General features: G+C 41.2%; 7 protein-coding genes and 3 non-coding genes across 10 annotated transcripts; 9 read left to right on the top strand and 1 right to left on the bottom strand.

Moving 5' to 3' along the window:
* Positions 1-172: 172 nt before the first annotated feature.
* LOC116931359 (serine protease ami) lies at positions 173-1658 on the top strand. The gene is made up of 6 exons (XM_032938923.2): positions 173-328; positions 401-548; positions 686-833; positions 902-1003; positions 1083-1224; positions 1294-1658. Exons 1-6 carry the CDS (start codon positions 283-285, stop codon positions 1524-1526), a joined length of 819 nt encoding a protein of 272 aa, XP_032794814.2. The 5' UTR covers positions 173-282; the 3' UTR covers positions 1527-1658.
* A 335-nt stretch (positions 1659-1993) lies between these two features.
* Positions 1994-4325, top strand: LOC116931358 (serine protease ami). The gene is made up of 7 exons (XM_045178996.1): positions 1994-2166; positions 2395-2558; positions 2644-2800; positions 2867-3014; positions 3102-3209; positions 3270-3402; positions 3495-4325. The coding sequence occupies exons 2-7, from the start codon at positions 2504-2506 to the stop codon at positions 3722-3724; spliced, it is 831 nt and encodes a 276-aa protein (XP_045034931.1). The 5' UTR covers positions 1994-2166; positions 2395-2503; the 3' UTR covers positions 3725-4325.
* A 357-nt stretch (positions 4326-4682) lies between these two features.
* LOC116931354 (mite allergen Der p 3) lies at positions 4683-6289 on the top strand. The gene is made up of 6 exons (XM_032938917.2): positions 4683-4838; positions 4907-5057; positions 5165-5312; positions 5380-5484; positions 5554-5692; positions 5863-6289. The coding sequence occupies exons 1-6, from the start codon at positions 4793-4795 to the stop codon at positions 6147-6149; spliced, it is 876 nt and encodes a 291-aa protein (XP_032794808.2). The 5' UTR covers positions 4683-4792; the 3' UTR covers positions 6150-6289.
* Positions 6290-6716: 427 nt separating this feature from the next.
* On the top strand, positions 6717-9789 carry LOC116934100 (trypsin alpha). The gene is made up of 11 exons (XM_045179013.1): positions 6717-6868; positions 6930-7086; positions 7183-7330; positions 7408-7518; positions 7589-7727; positions 7803-8450; positions 8528-8714; positions 8814-8961; positions 9027-9143; positions 9204-9341; positions 9409-9789. The coding sequence occupies exons 1-6, from the start codon at positions 6823-6825 to the stop codon at positions 7991-7993; spliced, it is 792 nt and encodes a 263-aa protein (XP_045034948.1). The 5' UTR covers positions 6717-6822; the 3' UTR covers positions 7994-8450; positions 8528-8714; positions 8814-8961; positions 9027-9143; positions 9204-9341; positions 9409-9789.
* LOC116931363 (complement factor D) lies at positions 8402-9314 on the top strand. The gene is made up of 5 exons (XM_045166971.1): positions 8402-8450; positions 8528-8714; positions 8814-8961; positions 9027-9143; positions 9204-9314. The coding sequence occupies exons 1-5, from the start codon at positions 8402-8404 to the stop codon at positions 9312-9314; spliced, it is 612 nt and encodes a 203-aa protein (XP_045022906.1).
* Positions 9790-12470: 2681 nt separating the features above from the next.
* LOC116931366 lies at positions 12471-18667 on the top strand. Its single transcript, XM_045178948.1, is given in 20 exon segments — positions 12471-13270; positions 13367-13553; positions 13637-13787; positions 13855-13993; positions 14066-14229; positions 14290-14380; positions 14383-14427; positions 14518-14647; positions 14722-14903; positions 14975-15087; positions 16225-16531; positions 16683-16872; positions 16958-17108; positions 17169-17307; positions 17372-17535; positions 17623-17760; positions 17838-17971; positions 18067-18248; positions 18338-18450; positions 18452-18667. Coding segments are annotated over 20 exon segments (2988 nt in total). The 5' UTR covers positions 12471-13083; the 3' UTR covers positions 18533-18667.
* A 128-nt stretch (positions 18668-18795) lies between these two features.
* Trnan-guu lies at positions 18796-18869 on the bottom strand. The gene has a single exon. It is a non-coding gene; the product is annotated as a tRNA-Asn (tRNA).
* A 338-nt stretch (positions 18870-19207) lies between these two features.
* On the top strand, positions 19208-19281 carry Trnan-guu. The gene has a single exon. It is a non-coding gene; the product is annotated as a tRNA-Asn (tRNA).
* Positions 19282-20278: 997 nt separating this feature from the next.
* Trnan-guu lies at positions 20279-20352 on the top strand. Its single transcript has one exon. It is a non-coding gene; the product is annotated as a tRNA-Asn (tRNA).
* A 913-nt stretch (positions 20353-21265) lies between these two features.
* On the top strand, positions 21266-22095 carry LOC116931374 (endocuticle structural glycoprotein SgAbd-3). Its single transcript, XM_032938940.2, has 3 exons — positions 21266-21425; positions 21543-21667; positions 21738-22095. The coding sequence occupies exons 1-3, from the start codon at positions 21387-21389 to the stop codon at positions 22000-22002; spliced, it is 429 nt and encodes a 142-aa protein (XP_032794831.1). The 5' UTR covers positions 21266-21386; the 3' UTR covers positions 22003-22095.
* The last annotated feature ends 16 nt before the right edge of the window (positions 22096-22111 follow it).

Raw genomic sequence — 22111 nt, 5'->3', positions numbered from 1 at the left:
AGGTACTCCATTCGATTTAAAGCGTTGGTACTTAGTTCGTGACTGATGCATGGCTTTAGCTACGACGTGAACATCACAAGGCCCATCTTCGTTATCGTATAATTTGGTTTGAATAATAGGCCTTATAATGGGCACACAGGAACATGTATAGCGTTATTGCTTATCTATAGCGTACTGTATATCGATATTTAGCTTTCGAACAATGAAGTACCACCTCGCAAAGGTTGTATCGTATGCGAACACAAGCCGAACGGTTGGCTGGTGCGTTATTGTTGAATAACGATGAAGATTTTGTTCCTTCTTTTTGCTGCTACGTGCACAGTCTCAGGTAGGTCTTGCTGAAAATGGAAACCGTTTAAGGTATATAGATAGACATTGGCGTATCGTTTTTGGTGTTAAGGAATACGTGAGCGCATCACTGGAGGAGAATTGGCTTCACCGGGGCAATTTCCGTATGTCGTCTCTGTTACTGAAAATGGTCGTCACATCTGCGGTGGATTCATTTACGCTACGAGGTGGATCGTCACTGCAGCATCTTGTATCTTTGGGTATATTATAATAGTCAGTTTCACATTTTGTAATGGCGAATAACAAATGGCGGGCAATTTTCACTTGAAAGAAAAGGGATTCATTGAGATTCAGATTGGTCTTTGCAATCAAGTTCTTCTTGCCGTTTTGTTTATAGGAAATCCATGCAGACACTGAACGTCGTTGTCGGACAGTTCAACCTTATAAACCCAGATGTTAACGAGCAGATAATGGATATCTACACCATCACGATTTTTCCCGAGTACAACAGTACGTTCATACGACATGACATCGCACTCATTAGGGTTAGACACGTGTAATGTTAAACTTAAACGGTTGCTATATATAATTCATTGTCTTCTCGTTGATATAGCTCAAAGAAGATATTCTATTCGATGGGGAATATGTCGATTTCATCGCATTTAACGAAGCGGCTAACATTCCAGGAGAGGTCATGGGATGGGGTGCCACCTTTGTGCGTATATATTTCCTTACATAGCAAAAACACGTTGCCGCCTCGAAGAGCATGTTGACATTATCGTTGGTTGAAACAGGACGGAGGGTTGGAGTCTGTCAATTTACGTTACGGGGGTGTTGGTATCGTTGCAACCAATGCTACACTACCATGTGGCAATTATACAAACAATGAATTCGATACCGCGACCATGATTTGCGCTGGAATATCCCTGCCCGCACGTAAGTCTACCGTATCCAGACCGTCTATATCGTGATGAATATCATTTGGTATTGTTCCTCTTGTTCCAGCTCCATACGGGTCTCCTTGTCAGTATGACGAGGGATCCCCGTTCGTGCAAGAACTAACCGATCCTGCCAATCCTGCATTGGTCATCCCCACTGCTATTGGCATCTTTTCTAAAACAGGGGGCTGCAAGTTGGAAAATCCGGGAGTTTACACTCGTTTGTCCGTCTATTCAAAGTGGTTGCTGGAAACAGCCGGCCAACAACCAACGCGTTCCCAAGACAGCTCACATTTCTAAAGGACAAAGTGCTGACTATATAACACGTTCCTCTTACTTTGGATATAGCAAGAGCCTCTGAAGCCCAAAAGTCTTAAATGGCAATTATACTATACCTTATTTGATTATTCAATACAACTCTTTTCCACCAAACTATAAGGCCAACTGAAGACATTTAACTTTTCTAAAACATTTTTTAACTGGTGACTCATTCCGAACAGTTTGAATTCAGAGACGGTGAGAGATGCTGGTTTGTTATCGCAGCCTCTGTTTCTATAAAGGTAAACACTTAAAATTTTACGCTTCGTCGCCTAAGGATCCAACTTTAATGGCCTTTATTTTCACTTTTTTTAGCAATTAACTGCGAGTTACATTGGACACACCACACAATCGTCGTGAAACAGTAAACAGCTTACCTCGTTTCATTCTGTTGCCTTGGGAGCTGATGATCAAAACAAAGAGGGAGAGTGAGACAATAAATCAACACCATCAGTATTTTGTCTGTACACATAACTCCTTTGATTCTTCATCAACATCATTGTACATCCAGTTTCTTCGCGTCTCTTCAGGAAAATGAAATGGAGAAGAACACAGCAGCCACTACTACGCCACACGACGCTTGTCAGCCATACCACCGATTACTAAAGACTCTGGACTATCGGTTAGTAAAGGTAGTAAACTGTACGTATATAGTGTACGTACAATTCGTTTGAACGTGTCTGATCAGGGGCGGGACTCACTCGTCCGCGGTAGTCCTAAATGGCCAATCATCCCGCTCATTTTAGGACTAATACCAACAGTGCTATCCCAAACAATTTCGACACGTTGAAACAATGAGAATTAAATGGGAAAACCCGGTTATAGAAAAATTGCTTGTTATCCAATTCAGATGTCCCCACTCGCAGTTCAGCGTTCAAATATTATTTTGGAAAAGGAAAGCGAACAGGTCGGACGTCATTTAACAGCCAGACGCGTTTGTGATATGTTTGCAACTCGTGATGACAATGATGAAGTCCATTTTAGTTGTGGTAGCCGTAATCTTCTGTATTTCAGGTCTAACACACTTTTGGAAATTGGTTGCAAAATGTAACATTATTGTCCTTCATTATTGCATAATCGTTCATGTCTATTCGTTAAGGGTCGTTTTCTCAGACCGGTCGCATCATCGGAGGTGATTCGGCTTCGGCTGGCCAGTTTCCATACGTAGTTTCCATCACAGAAGATGGACGCCATTTCTGTGGCGGATTCATCTACAGCTCAAGATGGATCGTTACGACAGCGTCTTGTCTTGTTGGGTAACATTCCTGTCCTTATTATATAATAGAAATCTAACGATTCATTCGTTGCCATTTCGTTTATAGGAAATCGTTAACTAGACTGAAGGTCGTTGTGGGACAGTTTAACCTTTTAAATCCAGACATTAACGAGCAAACGATGGCTGTGTACACCCTCAATCCTTTTCCCGAGTACGACAGCACGAACAAAGCGAATGATATCGCTCTTGTTAGGGTTAGTATTATAAGCAAAGCTTTTTTTAATTTTTGATTTTGATTTGTTTGAATCATTTAATATGTTTGGTTTGTTTGTTGTCAACAGCTCACGGCAGAGATTGTGTTCGATTATGAATACGTTGATTTCATTGAATACAATAATGAGGTGGATTACACGAAAGAAGCAATCACCATGGGGTGGGGCGTCACCTACGTAAGTATTCCTAAATGATATAACAATGCCCTGACGCGTTTCGCAAACTGACCAAAATAGGAGGCAGGGTACGAATCCCTTTACCTTCGCTATGGGGCAGTACGAGCCAATGACTACGCAACGTGCGGACCCTTTGGCAACGAGGAGTTTGATCCGACAACAATGATATGTGCTGCAGGCACTTTGCTCTCAGGTATATATAGTGTGTGTGTGTGTGTGTGTGATGATATATAATTCTGTCAATATGTTAAGCAAATTAGTTCAGTTTTTGTTCTTTCTGGAAAGAACTTCCTGCCGGAACTCCTTGTACTTACGACGAAGGATCCCCACTCGTCCAGGAATTCACTGATCCTTCTAATGAATCGCTGAGAATCACCACCGCCATCGGCGTCTATTCGAAAACGCAAATCTGCGAGTTGGGACGACCTATTGTTTACACGCGTCTGTCCCTCTTTGGTTCTTGGTTACTGAACACAGCCGGACCGCAACCTCATCGTCCACAAGACAGCCGATAATTCTATCGGGAATGTTCGTATAATCAATGTGCGGTTGATTATACGAACATGAATATCGTATAATCACTGCAATCGATTCATTTTGACTAAATCTTCTATATGTATTTGTTATTATTATTAGACATCGCTGAATCCCTAAATCACCCAAATGAACTATGTCGTTTCCTGCTACAAAACCCCCGCTATCTATAACCATTTAAAAATGAGATACGGGGACTTTGTATATTGATATATACCAGCAAGCGTAAAACAAACAATTATATCGGCTAATGTGTAGGCTACAGTACGTGTACGAGGTTTTCTCCATATCATAAAATCTTTCGTTAAAAGTAAACAAAAGAAACTAGGGGAATTTAATTTACCTCCACGTATGGTCTATGTAGTTAATTCTAATGTCATATATTTCGTCGTTAGAAACTCGGTGCAATAGATTAACGTGTCTATATGTAATACGACTCGGTTTGTCTTGATGCGTGTCAGGAAGACAGACGTTCTTTCACATCGTTGGGTACGTTGTTTGATTTTTTATCTTCCATCACGATGTTTGATACGAGGATTACGAAACTTTGTGTATGTACAAAATATAGAGGATTTAGCTGTGTGTTGTTTAACGGTTTTCCCCTACAGGTTTAATTCCCCCTAAAAATAATCATGGGTTTTTTTATTCCAGAGGATTTCTATAGTTTGGGTGTAGGCACGTGTGTTGGATTAGATGTGGGTTGTTTGCATTATACAACTCGATGTTCCTCTTCGAATGTCGAACGCCGTAATATCTTGGTAGAAGCCATTGATCGATAAAAATGGTAAAAAATTGCTCATTATAGTATTGCATTCATTATATACATTCACGCAGACGACTGAAATGCAACGGTTAACGAGTGGATGGTTTAAGAAAACTGTGGGCAATTGTGAAAGCAATCGAAACCGATGCGCGATAAAGAAACGAACACCTACATATCAATCACCTGTTATCGTAAAGTAGACGCGTTCAAAGTTCGAGGCAAACATATTTAGGGATACAGGAGAGCGAAGCCGAACGACTGTCATTTGGAAACCCAGTTGAGAACCATGAAGACCGTTCTACTCCTAATCGCTATCGTTTGCTCCGTCTCTGGTAAGCGCAATAAGTTATATATACAAATTTAAAATTGCGAACCTATAATCAAATTGATGTATGTGAAGCGCTTCCAAACGGGCGCATTAATGCTGGAGATCAAGCCGTGGCTGGACAATATCCGTACGTGGTTTCCATAACTGATGATGATCGCCATTTCTGCGGTGGTTTCATCTACAGCGAAAGATGGATCATCACCGCAGCCTCTTGTGTTGAAGGGTAAGACATAATTTTTAATCGAACGTAAGCTGCTGGACGTTGATTGCAGGCCTACGAACTACCAACTAAAATTCTCTTTTATTTATTTTTTTTTTTTTTTTCTCAAGGAAAACACCAAGCAAATTGAAAGTCGTTGCCGGCCAAGTAAGCGCTATCAATGCTGACCCTAACGAGCAGACGATTTCCGTGTACACAGTCACCATTTTCCCGCAATACGACAACATCTTGCAGCTAAACGATATCGCTCTGCTGAAGGTACTGTATAAATTGTACATAAAAAGCATTTGATGAATGATCAGCATCGGCTATAATTTCTTGACAGCTCACTGCAAACATTACGTTTGATTACACTAACGTTGACTTTGTTGCATACAACGAGGCAGACAACACGTTGCCGGCAGAAATCATGGGATGGGGCGCTACTTTCGTATGTATAGATACATTTTGTCAAAATGCGTCCTGTTCAAACTTTTCGAATGATGAATGTCCGAAATAGGAGGGAGGATTCGAATCCGTCAATCTTCGTCATGGGGTAGCCCACATCAATGTTAAGGGTTCCGGCGATCTTTGTGGAACTTTCAATACTACCGTCTTTAATTTCGCCACCATGATTTGCGCTTCGACTGTCCCTGATGGTAAGTTAAACATTTCAAAATTTGATTAGTCATTTATTAAATGAATCATGAAAGACGAATGTTAGTAGAGGATAAATGACATTCAATCGAGATGTTATTTCTGTTGTCTATTACATCATGGAAATCTAAAACACAACACAACGACCTTACTTAATTTTTTCATCTTTCAGCAACTCCTGCTCCTACTCCTCCTGCCAAAAATGGGCGGGCTGTCGGGTCACCTTGCAAGTACGACGAGGGGTCACCACTAGTTCAAAAATTTAACGAGGTTGCAACTGTTGTTGGCATCTTATCCAAGAGTGAGGATTGCTCGTTGGACACCGCTGTTAGCGTCTACACGCGCGTCTCCATCTTCTACTCATGGCTGATCAACACAGCTGGTCAACAGCCGGTTAGAACGACACCTGCACCTATTACACCTGAACCTACCACAATCGTTCCACCTGGTAAAATCTAAGCATGTACAAAGAAATTTTCAAGTGAAACCATCTCTTAGGAGATGTCGTTCAATACCACCCTTATTACTGACGACGCGTTGATGAACGACGTCGTTGGCAAACACTTTTTGGACATGAATAAACACGTTAGAACCTTCAATTATGAACATTTGAATTCTCTCAATTCGTTTTGAATAAATAGGGCAATATAAGATCATCAAGATGATGCATGTCAAGACATTTATGATTTAGTAAAATGATATGATAGAAAATGATAAGGGAAGTTGACACGTTTGCTGCTGCGCTTCATAATCAGTTTTGAATCGAATGCGTGTCGAAGACATCAAAGTTTGAAATGTGGAAACGTTTATCTCTTACCCTCCAATATATATTAAATATACTTAAAACGGCTATGGAAATGAGTATTTCAAACGAATTTCTAATACACTGATTTTATGCACCATTCTTAACGTCGCCATCTGTGCTTCAGCATTGAAATGAACTATATACATATACGTTAGCCGCTATAATATCCAGAAAATGTATATGTAATCACATGATGGATGAATCATTGGACGCTTATCACTTAACGATTATGCACGCCCGTCATTTTTCATTTTTCACGACAACAACAAAAGACTTTGTGAGATGCGATATGACATTATCCTATGCCGTTAGTAACCGTCGGCAACCATGAAACCTGTTCTCCTATTCCTCTCTATCATCTGCTCCGTTACAGGTATATGTAATGCAATTATTAGAGCATCATTTTAACTGATCGAACGTTATAACGTTAAAAGGACTGGCGGTGTTGAACGAACGCATCATCGGAGGTGATGCGGCCACGCTGGGCCAATTCCCGTACGTCGTCTCGGTCATTGAAAACGAACGCCATCTCTGCGGCGGGTTCATTTACAATATCCGATGGATCATCACGGCAGCGTCTTGCGTCGTTGGGTGCGTCACGATCGAATGGAAATCCAAAGATAAGACGATCGTTTGACCTTTTTTTTTTTTTCTTCGTCCATATCTCTGTTATTTGCATGACGAAAGGAAATTACCGAGCGCGTTGGAAATCATGGCGGGCGGCTTGAATTGGGACGTGACGACGGGCTCCGAGCAAATCATATCCGTTTACAATATTTATGTTTTCGAAGGGTACAATAGTACGTTCAAAATGAACGACATTGCGCTTCTCAAGGTATATAAAGACTCGTTATTTAAAATCACCTCCAAAATTGGATCTGAGGGGGTGGGTATAAATTTTAATTTGCATAGGTGACGAGAGACATTGATTTGACCTCGCCCAACATTGATTTTGTGAACTACAACGAAGTCGACACGGATGATTTGACTGCAAACGTCATCGGATGGGGTGCAATTGATGCAGTAATCATATTAACATAAAAAGTCTAAATAATTATGGTAATTACGTCATTAATTATTCGTTGTAAAATAGGGAGATGAGGTGCAATCTACTGAACTTCGCTACGGAACCGTAGACATTAAAGAAGAAGTTCAATGTGGCGATTATTCCCAACCGGAATTCAAACTGGCGTCTATGATATGCGCCAACGGTGCCATTGCCGATCTACCAGGTAAAATCATCTCCTATATTATCGCGTAAGATCAATTGATTCACGAAAAAGGATTTATTGTAATATATAATACAGTCCCCACTGCCGGATCTCCATGCCAATATGATCAAGGATCTCCCCTCGTTCAAATTAGCGGATCGCAACACATCGCCGTTGGTGTCATGTCAAAGGCGGAGAGCTGCTCGGTGGACTCTGCGAGCGTCTACACTCGTCTGTCCATTTTCTATTCGTGGCTGCAGCAAACAGCCGGTCCACAGCCGCAGTAATTGTATAGACCTATACAAATTATCATAGAACTTGAAAACGATAAGACATGGGTTTTTACCCCTCTGAATAATTAAGTTCCCAACGTGATGTATTGATTGTAAAGGTGCTGGTATGGAAATTTGAATTCAGTATATACACATGAAATTCAACTTAAACAGACGGCGTTGAAATTGCGCAACGAGTGACGTTCGATGTACAGTAAACAGACTGTCAATCTCATGATTTGCTTGTTGCACCTTGGTCATTTTAGACAAAGGCCATTTTGATTTGTCGGGGAATATTTTTTTTTTTCGTTTTGTGTTTATCGTTTCGGTTCAAAGTCCGAACGTTTGGAGAGCCTCTATGTTTGTTCTGACGTTCGGACGCTGGGATTCAGTTACTGACGAGGTCGGCGAACAGAAGCCATCATGCAGCCCATCGTGTTCTTCATCTTAGCTATTGTCGCTGTTGTTACAGGTAATACGTTATAGTTTTCAAGCCTTTCTTTAGTAGCAATTCATTGCAGCTGTACGTTAATTTGTTTTGCATGTAAGGTGCTCCTCATGTGGAGGAACGCCTTGTTGGAGGGACACCGATCACCATAGCACCAACAGATGCAACACCACCATATGAAGCCATGTTCCCTTATGTTGTCTCCATCGAGTACGAGAATTCCCACATTTGTGGAGGATTCATTTACAGCGAAAAGTGGATCGTCACGACTGCGTCTTGTCTGGAGAAGTGGGTTATCTCTTTTCGCGATGGGCATCCATCATTTTTCATTAATTAAATAATGACTATTGTTATTTTTTTTAAATTGATTGTTATTGTATTCTTTAGTAAGGTTCTTGGCGAGTTGGTAGTTGTGGCCGGACAGGTCAATTTGATTGATTACGACTACTCCGAAGAAAGGCATGCCGTTTTCCGAGTGATCCCTTACGACACGTTCGATAATGACACGCTAGTAGACGACATTGCACTGATTGAGGTTGATTGAATACGCTAACAGAAGTTTATGGCAGTTTTGAACCCATTCGAAATATTCATTTTTAGCTATCATCATTGATCAAACTTGACGGCGTCTTGAGAAATTTCATCAAGTTCAATGAAGTCTTTACAGATGATTTACCAACTCCTATGGGGACGTTTATGGGATGGGGCGCTACAGTGGTAGGTTCTTTAACACCATAACATACCATAAAATTCTTGATAATTTTAACCTTTTTTAAGGCCGGAGGAGGATTTTCTCCAAGACTCCGTCATGCACAACTTAAAATGATAGAAGACAATGCAATTTGTGGAACGTTACGGCGCGGAACGAATTCCAAATTTCCAAGATGATTTGCGCCATGGACATGGATAACATTGGTAGAGCAATTTCGGCTATTCTTTTACACGATGGATGCCTTGATGATCACTTGTCCATTCCTTGTAGCTGCTCCATGCAATTTCGACGAAGGATCTCCACTGGTTCAAACATACGGAACTGCTCCTACTGAAACAACTATCGTTGTCGGAGTTTTGTCTAAGCGCAGTGAAACGTGCGATCCTGCGGAACCAAGCGTCTTCACCCGCCTATCGGTTTACTACGCCTGGCTGTACAGGATCGCCGGACAGCAGCCAATCCCTGCCACTTCTAGACGTTAAACATAAACTACGGGATTTTGCGTGTCTCCGATACTTCAATTTTTTATTTTTTTCCCCATTTCTAATTGCAGCTCACATTGGCGTTCATTTACATGCACCAATACGAGCGAAAAATAATAATAAAAAAAGCTTCAACTGCAAAGAGATGAATACAATTGATTTAGTTTGATTGATTCGTCTTTTGTTATTACGACGTTATCGATGAGACTGGGCACGGTGTTGTAAAGACTGACTTCATATTCTGGCAGAAAATAAATATATTCATCCCCTAAGTGTCAGCTCTATACGTCTAATTAGAATAAACGGGGATACGTTGATTTGATTAACAACATATTCCGTTTGATGGGAAGAGCTCATAGGCAAATGAGCTCACGGATCGTTATCACACCTCACCTCACGTGATTGTCAATTTGTGTATCAATGTTTCCTTGTGATGATAACAGCCGTAGGTACTCGTGGCGAGGGGAATAAAAGATCACCATTTCTGTTTGTTCCCCATGTAAATAATGTCGAAATCTATTGATTTATGCCTATAATCGTTATTCATCACGTAGACAGGTTCTTTTTTTTGTTTCCTCGTTTATCAGAGATTAATGCGGATCTCTTGTTGTCAAGCGGCTGAAACGAAACACACAACGTAAACGTGCGTTTCCACACTGTAAAGTATATACACGAGCTGCCCATCCGCTATCGGACTGTATATATACCGTCTTGATTCATCAAATAAAATTCTTTCTCTCACTTTAACTGTATACGAGACGATACCCATACAAGAGCCACGACGTATATATGCTGCAATCAGAGCTTTATTTTGTCAACTAATCATTGTATAAATATAAACAGCGATACTGAAACTATGTCAGAAGAAGAGCTTTTCACGAGCTTTTCATTGAGACAGTTCCAAGCTGGGCTTATATTAAGCTACCATAGATATATCCTTCGAACGGTCCTGTCTTGTTTTTCATATTCTTTCTGATAAAAATCAAGTGTTATAGAAATTTGTTTGTTGATATTGCATTTTGCATATCAGCCAGACAAAATCAAGCTTACGTTATTGACGCTTATCAGGTGAAAATGTGATTGTTTCTACACTCTCAAAGCAACAGCTGCCATCTGTTGAGCGAAAATTGACGCTGTTTTTCAAGACCGATCTGTTCAATTTTGAAAATTTGAACGGGCTGAGCACAACATTGTTCATTCAGCCAGTTCATTATAGGTCCGAAAATTCTGTGCAGAGACACACCTTATACTCATACACCTGCTACATAAATATTCAAATTGGTTTCCCGACAGACGTATAGCGCCCTCCGCACAGTAATATCACGTTGTTGTTCACGCTGCAATCGGATCTAACTTATACCTTTTGAACAACAACCACAGCCCTTACTACATAATTCAACGCACACAATTTTTATTTATGGATCATCATCATCATCCTGTCTGAAGAAATTGGGCATCGTTTTCACGCGACTTCCCGTCAGGTGACGAGAGCCTTAACGTCGGGAATTCCATCCATAATTTGGATTGTTTTTTTTTTTTTGTATTCAATCGGCACGCCGTTCTTTTGTTGTTGTTTTTTCTCTCTCAACATGATGAAAATGATTACAATGCTAATAGCAAACGTCCGTAACGCAGTCTTGCTATAACGTCAGCAGACGGCTGGGTGCCATCATCGTACGTCAGAGTATGGCACCAAACAGCGTAAAACTGGATTCAATTTCTATCTGCTGCTTTAATTCCAACAACACTAATCCCGATTTTGAGGGCGAACGACCGAGATCACACCATCAATTAAGAGACGGTGGCGTCATCTGTTGACAACGACACGCTCTGAATGTCACCAGCAGACATACAGTTTTGCATAGAGATCTAGTTCTCGTGTGTGTCGATCGGATTCATTTATCGTAACTCGTTTGATGCAGTTAGCCTCAACCAATCAATGCCAATGCGAAAACAGAAAAATTAAAAAAAATAAATTGCCAAAATTCATGGGAGGTCCTGTATAGCTCGTTGATTTGTTTTGAAATTGGATAGTTCATGTATTATTTAGTTTATGCGGTTAGTCCTTATTTGATTCCACTTCTTATATAGGACTTCCGGCATTCCAACGCTTATTTCTTTAAAACAACCAAAGTGGCAATGTGAATAAAACATATTTCAAACTAATTGGCAATTCCATTTGACTTTCCCTCCTTGTGTTTTTTGGGATATTCTTTTTTTTTTTTTCTTTTAATTTTTTTTTAATAAAAATTTTTTTTTATTTTTTAAGCCTCGATTGGTGGTGCCCTTCTCAGGTATCTTTAAATATTCGATTAAATAAAAGGTCATGCAGAAAAAAAAACAAAAATGAATTAGTAATTCAAGTGTGGCAGGTTCGTTATAGATCGCCATGTTTGTGTCCAACAACGAAAACAAACAACGTTGTTTTCCGCACAGCGACAGCCTGCATCAGCAGACTAATTTGTACAAACGTCTCAGCTGACTGGACAAAATGCGAATTATGCGTCTGCACACATCGAACCCCAAAAAAAAAACGTTTCGTCGAGAACCAACCTAGAGACCATCTCAATGAGACCAAGTTATGTAAATTCCTTTAGGATTAAGGCAACTCAAGGGCAACCGTCGTCATTTGAGACGGGGGTTTTTGCACCAATTTTCTTTATTACCCTTCCCTTTTGCATGTATTTTCAATTTTTGTTCCTTACTCAGCCCCCCAAAAAAGAAAACAGATAAATACTCCCCCCCTTCCGAGGGGACTAAGATCCAAACAGCTGAGCGGACATTTAGAATCTCATACCTTTGCCCACTTTGCATTTGCAACTTTTCTCGCTGTATTTTTACGTCAAACTCGTCAGGATTATAGCGGGCACTTAAATATTAATCGTGAGGTGCCCGAGAACTTAATTAACGACCCATTTGCATCCTCATTTGTGGAAAAATCCTGCATTCATTCGGGTGGTTGGCTCTGTGTTTCTCATACACACGTCGTGCCGTGTCATCTGATTGAAATTTCATCGAACAGAAAAATCGTGACACGTAACGTTTACGCTCGTTAAAACGTCCACGAAGGCGTGTTGTTTACCGCCATTGTTGATACTTTCTTCATTTCTTTATTATTTCTGAATTTTGTGTTTTGTTTTCCCTGGATCGTGGCTTGTTGCGTAACAGTTGGCTTTCGTGTCGTAGCCCAGTGTCAATCGCCTGGATACAAGGGAGGTAGGTGTTTTTCTGTGTAGTCCATTTCTGTGTGATTGAACTTTGACGTTGGCTATAAAAGAGCGGCCGCATAAAGGGCTGTCGAACAGCCGAGTGTCCAGGTGGCCAACGTGAAGAGCTACGCTGCTCCCAGTAAAAACACAATAATAAGAGAAAAGAATCCTGTGATTTACCCAGAAATCCTTCGTGAATTTGTACATCTCTGGTGTTTCTTCTGAGATTCTTTGATATTTTGCTATCAACAAAAATGTCGTGCAAACATTTCCTGATGCACGGACGCCATATCCCGTTCCTACTGGCAATCCAGGTGGCTTTCATCATCTTGTTTGGGGTCTTTGTCGAGTACGACAAAGAGGCGCACAGCGCCAGGGCCTTCGACAAAGATGCAAATGCGACCACCAACGAGGGCAACAGCCTCGGCCATTACTATCCAAGTAAATTTCCAAACCAATTCGATGTGATGCTCTTTAAAAACAATTAAACGATTCAATGCGGTTTAAATTTTCTCTTTTGCTGTTTGGGGGTTTTAGTGTTCCAGGATGTGCACGTCATGATGTTCATCGGTTTCGGATTCTTGATGACGTTCCTTAAGAAGTACGGCTACAGTGCCGTGGCTGTTAACTTCCTGATTGCCGCCATCGTCCTCCAATGGGCCACGCTCTGCCAGGGATTCTACCACACATTTGACGGCCAAAAAATTCACATTACCATCACCAGGTATAATATGCAAATGTATGCAGATGAAAGCGTGAAATGAATGACGTCGTTTGTTTTTGTTTTTTCTCGTTTTAAAAATTCAGTTTGTTGAACGCTGATTTCGCGTCGGCCACTGTTTTGATTTCGTTCGGCGCCGTCATCGGCGTCACGACGCCACTCCAATTGGCCGTCATGGCCGTTTGTGAGATTGCCATTTTCGCCAGTAACGAACATCTCGGCCTGGAAGTTTTGAGGGTAATTTATTGTGAATGACTTTGTTTCAACTTCTGCTGCAAAAAAACCATTTGATTTGAATTTAAAGATTTCCGATATCGGAGCATCGATGCTCGTCCACGTCTTTGGCGCTTATTTCGGGCTGGCCGTCAGCTGCGTCTTGCGTCGTGACGTCACATCGGAGAAAGAAGGGGCCAGTTATAATTCTGATATTTTCGCCATGATTGGTATACATTTGCACTGAATCCGTTCGTATGATGATGATCTAATCAAAAATGATGAAATTGCTGGACATTCAGGAACCATTTTCCTGTGGCTGTTTTGGCCCAGTTTCAATGCCGGACTCGCTGAAGGCGATGCCCAGCATAGGGCAGTAATCAACACGTATTACTCGCTGGCCGCGTGTTGCGTGACGGCCTTTGCCATCTCCTCGTTAGTCAGCAAAGAACACAAATTCGATATGGTTCGTGTAGATCGATTTTGATTCGTCGATTGGTTCGTGATTACATTTTGAATCGTTCAGGTCCACATCCAAAATTCAACGCTGGCTGGAGGCGTGGCCATCGGCACAGCGGCGGACATGATGATCAACCCGTTCGGTGCCATGATTGTCGGCAGTATCGCCGGAACGGTGTCCGTCCTCGGTTATCGATACCTTACGGTGAGGATACGTGAACAAAAATGTCGTCAGCTGATTGATTTCAAACTTACGTTTTTCACGCGCCTTACGATGTTGCTGAAATGTAGCCAGTCATTAACCGCAAATTCGGCATTCACGACACTTGCGGCGTTCACAATTTGCACGGCATGCCCGGCGTGATTGCGGGAATCGTCGGTGCGATTACAGCCGCAGCTGCCACTCAAGAAGAATATGGATACAGGTTGAACTTGATGATAGTTTTCAATCATTTATAGAAATTGGAAATGTAAATTTCATTCAAATGTTGGACAACAGTTTGTATCGGCAATTCTCGGCACGAGGACCGCTGGAAGGCACTGCCGAATACGCCGAACTTCATCATCACATTGGACATCTCCATCCGGGATTGGGTCGTTCAGCTTCGATGCAGGGAGGCTATCAGATCGCGACACTCTTCATCACTTTGGCAATAGCAATCAGTGGTGGACTAGTAACAGGTGTGTTTCATTTACATTTTATACGTTGTGAGTTTGATTGTTTGTGCTAATAATGACATTTTCGAATTCAGGGCTGATTTTGCGCTTGCCAATATTCGGCAAAGTGCCTAGAGATCATTTGTTTGATGACGAATTATCGTGGGAAGTGCCCGAAGAAGATCACCATCACCAAGGGATCAGTCAGGTCAGTCATCACGACACGTCGGCTTCGCCGATGGTCCATCACGGCAAAGCAGTGGGCGATACGCACATTTAAATATATGCAAATGTGGCGCACAATATCTTGATCACTGCCATTTTTTTTTAAAATAATTTGTATCATTACTACAATCCGTGGCTAAAGAGAAAAACTTCTAGATTAATTCTATACTTGAGCCCTTGAAGTGTATTGTTTGATGTGCTAATGTGTTATACCATATGATTAACGATTTACGCTGATGCTCGTTTCAGTTTTCTTTGTTGTCCCATCTAGTTGCATTCAAAGCAAACAAATCAGATGTTTATTTAAGAAAAAAGCAAAAAAAAAAAAGACTCGACCCAACTTGTTACAAAGTTTTTTTTAAAATGCTATCCACCTCAATGTGAGATGAGATTGATTCATCATTACTTGAAACAAACCGAAAGAGAAAAAGAAAGCCAATCATATGATAACGAAATGAAAACGCTTTCCAATAGAATGTGACGGTGAGATCGTCAACCTATCGTACCCCAATCTACGGGGAAAATCAACAGGTAAAAGCCGTTTGAATGGAGCCCCAATTAATAGAGACATGTCTACCCACTTAGCACAGAAAACATTATAGACGAGGGTTCATTAGCCCCACATTTTAATTATCCTTCGTTTGTCCACTGATATATCTGCCAGAAAAAATCAGTTCGTTAGTTGTCCCCCTCCCAACTAAAGTTTCGTGGGTGTATGGGGTCGTCGGGAATGCGGTAGTGCACACGGCAAGTCACGCGCTTCTGCATAAATTAAATTTGTTGTTATTGCAAGTGTGTTGCATTAAGAATCGGGGAAGTCTGGCTGTGAATGAGATCTCGTGTGATAACACAGCCAAAAAATGGGTTCCCGTCGTGTTTACCAATGCGTGTTTTCAGTTGCAGGTGTATATTTAAAAAAACAAAACAAAACATACAGAATGCCTATAGATTGAAATGTTCAAGATTACCTCGTTTAATGGCTGGACGGTAGAAATGGGAAGGAAAATCATTAAAAAAAACATACGGACAGCAGAGGTCGCCGTCACACGTATACCAACGTTGGCCGGTGTTCAGTAGTCTGTCAGACTCGGCTATTACTGCACGTGCGTTGCCTGGGTAGCCAAAATCAAATTCAAATACAGAATTCAACATGTCGATGGAAGATCGTTTGCAGCCGCGTCGGCCGCGGATGATGCACATTCCGTTCTTGTTATTCCTTCAGGCCGTTCTCATTGTCCTGTTCGGTTTTTTCGTTGAATACGATTCGCCGGCCGAGCCTGAGATTCACGCAGGTACGACGCCACCTAAAAGTGCAGTCCAGGATGGCGTCGGAAATAGCAGCGACGCTGGCAAAAAGACAACGGAAAGTGCCAACGGACATCATCGCCCTAATGATGACGTCAATACTCTCGGACACTATTATCCCAGTAAGTTGTTGTTCAACGTAAGAATTTGCTTCGTTTGTCTTGTTGACGAGGCGTGGCCGGGGTTTAACGACACGGAGATCTACTACGCATCAAATGACCTTAGAAATGCATTCGAATCGTTTGTTTAATGTAATGCGAATTTTGGGGTCAGTGTTTCAGGATGTCCACGTCATGATTTTCATCGGCTTCGGATTCTTGATGACGTTCTTAAAGAAGTACGGCTACAGCGCTGTTGCTCTCAATTTCCTGATCGCCGCCATTACCTTGCAATGGGCCACCCTCTGTCAGGGATTCTTCCACGGGCTGGAAGGTTCCGATTCGATTCACGTTAGTATTACCAAGTACGTCGATTCTATAATTCAACGCAATTTCTGTACGTGATTTTTGTTTTTAAATTTTAAACGAGCAAAAATTTGTTGAAAATAGTTTATTGAATGCTGATTTTGCATCGGCCACTGTTCTCATTTCATTCGGGGCCGTCCTCGGAGTGACCACCCCGTTCCAGTTGATCGTTATGTCGCTGATTGAAATCGTCATCTTCGCTGGCAATGAACACCTTGGATTGGAGACCTTCAAAGTATATTGAAATTGTACGGGATTAATGGATCATTGTTTTGAATGAATTCAATTGCGTCAGGTTTCGGATATCGGAGCGTCCATGCTCGTCCATGTCTTTGGCGCATATTTTGGTCTGGCCGTCAGTTTTGTGCTGCGCAGAGATCATTCTTCTGATAACGAAGGACCTTCCTACACATCCGATACGTTTGCAATGATTGGTAATGTTGAAAACTGTGTACAGGCTTTCAAATGGAATGCATTTTCAAACATTCCCGCCGTTAGGTACCATTTTCCTTTGGTTGTTTTGGCCCAGCTTCAACTCCGGATTGGCCGAAGGCGATGCCCAGCATCGGGCAGTTATCAATACTTACTATTCGCTGGCCGCTTGTTGCGTAACGGCCTTTGCGCTCTCCTCTTTGGTCAGCAAAGACAATAAATTCGACATGGTATGTCGAAGTCGGATTGAACTCCATTTTTACTCTACCCTAAATCAGCAAACAATCAACCAATCAGAGCTTAATCTTTCCTATCAGGTTCACATTCAAAATTCGACTTTAGCTGGAGGCGTCGCTATCGGAACTGCGGCGGATATGATGATCCATCCGTGGGGAGCGATGGTAGTCGGAAGCGCTGCGGGAGCCTTGTCTGTTCTCGGCTATCGATTCTTTACGGTGTGATCGATTAACATATTATTTAAATTTTTTTAAAATAATGCTACAATAAAAATGTGCATTCACTACTGTCACAGCCTGCCATGAACAAGAAGCTGAACATTCACGACACTTGTGGTGTCCACAATTTGCACGGTATGCCCGGCGTGATGGCGGGCATCGTCGGAGCAATTACCGCTGCCATGGCAACCCAAGAAGAATACGGTGTCAGGTATTATTGTTTTTTTCTTAGATAAAATATAGTGTTAGATTTGATTTTCTTTTTTAAAAAGAGGTTAATTGTTTAAATGTTTATGTTGATGGCAGTTTGTTCCGTCAGTTCCCAGCCAGGGTACCCGAATTGAACACGACGGAATTCATCCAACTGAAGAGCCAATTTGCTGATATGGAGCCCGGGCTGGGCCGTTCTGCCACCAATCAGGCGGCTTTTCAAATGTATGCTCTTCTGACCACTCTTGCTGTCGCCATTGTAGGTGGCCTCCTGACAGGTAAACGAGAACGTTTTAAAGTTATATACGGAGCTGTAAACTATCGATTTCGAATGTTGACTTTACGTGTTGGTTTTTTGGCGTAATAGGATTTCTGCTGAAGTTGCCCATTTTCGATCAAGTGCCCCGCCATAGGCTGTTTGATGATGAACTGTCTTGGGAAGTGCCCGAAGACGAGGAGCATGACGACCACCGTTTTCAGTCAAGCTGAACAAGGCCGGAACAAGAGGACTGGACCAGCAGCCGGTTCGGAGCCTGGCATGATTCCGCTAATGAATCGATGATGATGGAACTAAATGTTGAAAATGCAATGCATAAAATAAAAAATGAAAAGGGCAGCATTGCCTTTCACATACTGCCAACTGTGTTACAATTACATGATTAGTTTTTGGCACAAAAAATACAAGCCTCATCGTGAACGAAGATGTTTAAGTTAATTGGCCATGGAATGTGATAAATTTGTCGGAAATGGAAAACAATACTTTATCATTGAGAACGGAGAATACGTGAATAAAATAATTTAAAAAATTGCAAGGCAAAAAGACGCCGCCCCTAGGTGGGCTCGAACCACCAGCCTTCCGGTTAACAGCCGAACGCGCTAGCCAATTGCGCCATAGAGGCATGTATGTACATTCTCAACTGCACAATGCTATAAATCATGTTGGAGGGTATGGATAGGCATTGCAACTCACCTCAGCTGAACGCGGCGCAGTTATTGCTTACCTATGAAGACAGGCTTAAATGCTCTATTACCTGTTCAAATACAGCTGGTTGGCTGTTTAATTCTAATTAGTTTCATGGGAAGCACCTCATTGTTAAATGTTGTTTCGTGTTGTTTAGAATATGTCCCGCTTACGGGTTTATAATAAAGAACAAGAAATACTCGAGAAAAAACTAATACGAATTAATAGTCTAAGATGTCTCCTAATTTCAAAAATACAGGATCCGTTAACATACAAGCCTCTATGGCGCAATTGGCTAGCGCGTTCGGCTGTTAACCGGAAGGCTGGTGGTTCGAGCCCACCTAGGGGCGTATTATTTTTTCTGCATTTTGCCAGATCTGAGACTTATGATTGCAATTGACCAACGTGATCTTGCCTAGATGCCCTGACGCTACCTGGAAAACTAACAAAAAAAGTCTTGATTCAATTCCCTGTAATGAATTACACAAGGGACACAAGCATGTGGTGAATCTAGATGTTGTAGTCATTGTCATTGATGTCGTTGAATATTATAATAATCATTCATTATCTTTTAATTATTATTATCTGTAAAATAAAATGTTTATTATCTTCTAATTGTTGTTTAATTTGATATTATTATTTAACAAATTAACGTGTATTTTTCATAACTGTATCTGGATATTAAATTTCTGGGTAAAAATAGGGGTAAAATTTGGGGCAAACGGGCTAGAAAGCGTTGTAATCGAGCATGTAACCGGGTTTTGCAACCAGTGATCTTTTTCTGACGGCAACGGTTTAGACCTGGAAACCGACCCAAACAAGCAAAAAAAAAAAAAAAAAAAAAGCGCCCCGAAACCTGAAAGAACCACATCAAAATCCGAAGCGACCCAAGCGATTGTCAAAAAGCTACCCGATCGACCCGGGGCCGGGCCCCACTCCCAGTATTACGCGAAATTAAAATAATTATTATCAGGAGAATAATGTTTTCAAAATGCATAAACTTATATGAAATGAAAAGCTCTTGATTAGAGCTATCTATTTCTGTAAAACAATTTGAAAAATTTTGATAAACAAAAAATTTTTAAAAGAAAACTATTTTCTTCATTGTGTCTATTAGGTCGAGTATACTGGCGGAGCGCAAAAACGTTGAAAAAATTTTTCTATCAACTTCTTTACTTTATAAAAATTATTCAAATTTTTTTACAAAAATGGATAGCTCTCATCAAGAGCTTCTCATTTCACCTAAATTTGTGCATTTTGAACTTATAGTTCTTCCGATAATCACGAAAAAAGAATCCCGAAAATAGTACTAGGTTATGCTTTTATTCTGTTGCTGTTTTATAACAAGCCTCTATGGCGCAATTGGCTAGCGCGTTCGGCTGTTAACCGGAAGGCTGGTGGTTCGAGCCCACCTAGGGGCGAAGTCCTTTTTAAGTTTCATTTAATTATAATTTGCATAGAATTTATCAACTTTTTATACTTGCTGCAATATATGTTATAATAGTTAATGTTTAACCAAAATTTATTGGGAATTCTTGTCACGTCACACATTCAATACTTCCATTTTTTTTAAATTTTTATTCGTGGCTATGCACAGTGAAAAGAAAAAAATGTTATGGTTGGCTTTTGGCGCCTTTTGTTAAAGTTGATCATTTGCATAATTTTTTAGTTTCTGAATTTCCTTCCCACGCCTCCCTCCTTGAAGTCCCCAAAAACTATTGTATTTCAGTTATTTTGCATCAGGTTTGGCATTCCCAGAAGAACATTATGCAATTTTTTTTTTGTTTTCCTCTCCCCCCCCCATGGCCTTGACGGTTTTCTTTTTTGCTTACCCTGCCTCTTTTTCAATAATTGCCCACCCCACAGGCTGCCTACGTCATGAATCTCGGTCGAATTTGCATGCGCTGTCGATGGGTGCAAACAAATTATTTAAATTTTCTTAAAGTCGAAATTTGCATTTATCAAATGTTTGAAACACATTTATTTTGACAGCTAGAACGTTTCTAAAACCCACTGATTTCATAGGATGATTAGCTAGACACGCGTTACTTTGCTGAATGAGCTGGCATAGCAACCGACGTTAATATTTCTAGGCTGTTTAGACTTGGCACGTGTCTATCGCCAACAGCAAAGACGCGTTCTAATAGAAATTCGAATCGTTTACATTTGATTCTCAACAAACCAAGTGTCCTATAGCTAGACGGGGGTAGTTCTAGGAAAGCTTTAGACACGAGTGAAAGTTAAGAGACGTCTGAAGGGCATGTGCAATTTTTAAACGGCGAAAAAGAAAATAAACTTCGAAATGTGCAGCAGACTGGGTGCCGCTTACGCAATAACGGAGGGTAGACTATCGAGAAATCTGCATATGCAAATGGGTCACTGGAAGAAGAGAGAGCAACTGCCCCAACACTTAGCACCGTATCGCTAGTATAAAAAGGGCTGAGATGGATCTCAAATGGTATCAGACATTCGCCAATCATCCAACATGCAAGTGGTAAGCTGATCTTTAAAAGCCCAATTTTATGCATAACCAGAAAATTTACATTTAAGTTACATTTTAAATTGAATATCACTACATTTTATTTTCGAATGAAATTTATTTGCAATCAAGTTCATCTTCGCCCTTCTCGTTGCCACCGTTGCCGCTGGATCTCTCCCGGCTTACAAGAAGGAGCCGGAGATTACCATCACCAGCCAGTCGGATGTTCGTAACTTGGACGGCAGCAGCCAGTGGAGGTAATTTCCACTATTGCAAATTTTATCAACACGTTTAATTGTTGCTAATGATAATGACTTAACAATGAAGTTTTGCTGGATCTGATGGAACAACCCGCGACGAATCCCAGGCCCAGAAACAACTGCCCGGTTACGATAAAGAAGTGACATCTGGCAACACTAACCAGGGCAATACCTACTACACTTCGCCGGAAGGCCAGAAGATCACACTGTCCTGGGTTGCTGATGAGAAGGGATTCCAACCTAAAGGTGACCACTTGCCTACACCTCCCCCCATTCCGGAAGAGATCGCCCGCGTTCTCCCCACTCTACCCAAACTGGCCGAATCCTATTAAGGATTTCTTCACTGAAAGTGTAGTTTTACATTCACGTATAGAGCGGTTGTCTTATTTAAATTATTCATGCTAATAAAGTCTTATTCTATTTTACGAGATAAAAATTTAT

The sequence above is a fragment of the Daphnia magna genome, linkage group LG1 (assembly GCF_020631705.1).
Source record: "Daphnia magna isolate NIES linkage group LG1, ASM2063170v1.1, whole genome shotgun sequence".
Classification (NCBI taxonomy): Eukaryota; Metazoa; Arthropoda; class Branchiopoda; order Diplostraca; family Daphniidae; genus Daphnia; species Daphnia magna.
This window is presented reverse-complemented; position numbering and strand designations above follow the sequence as displayed.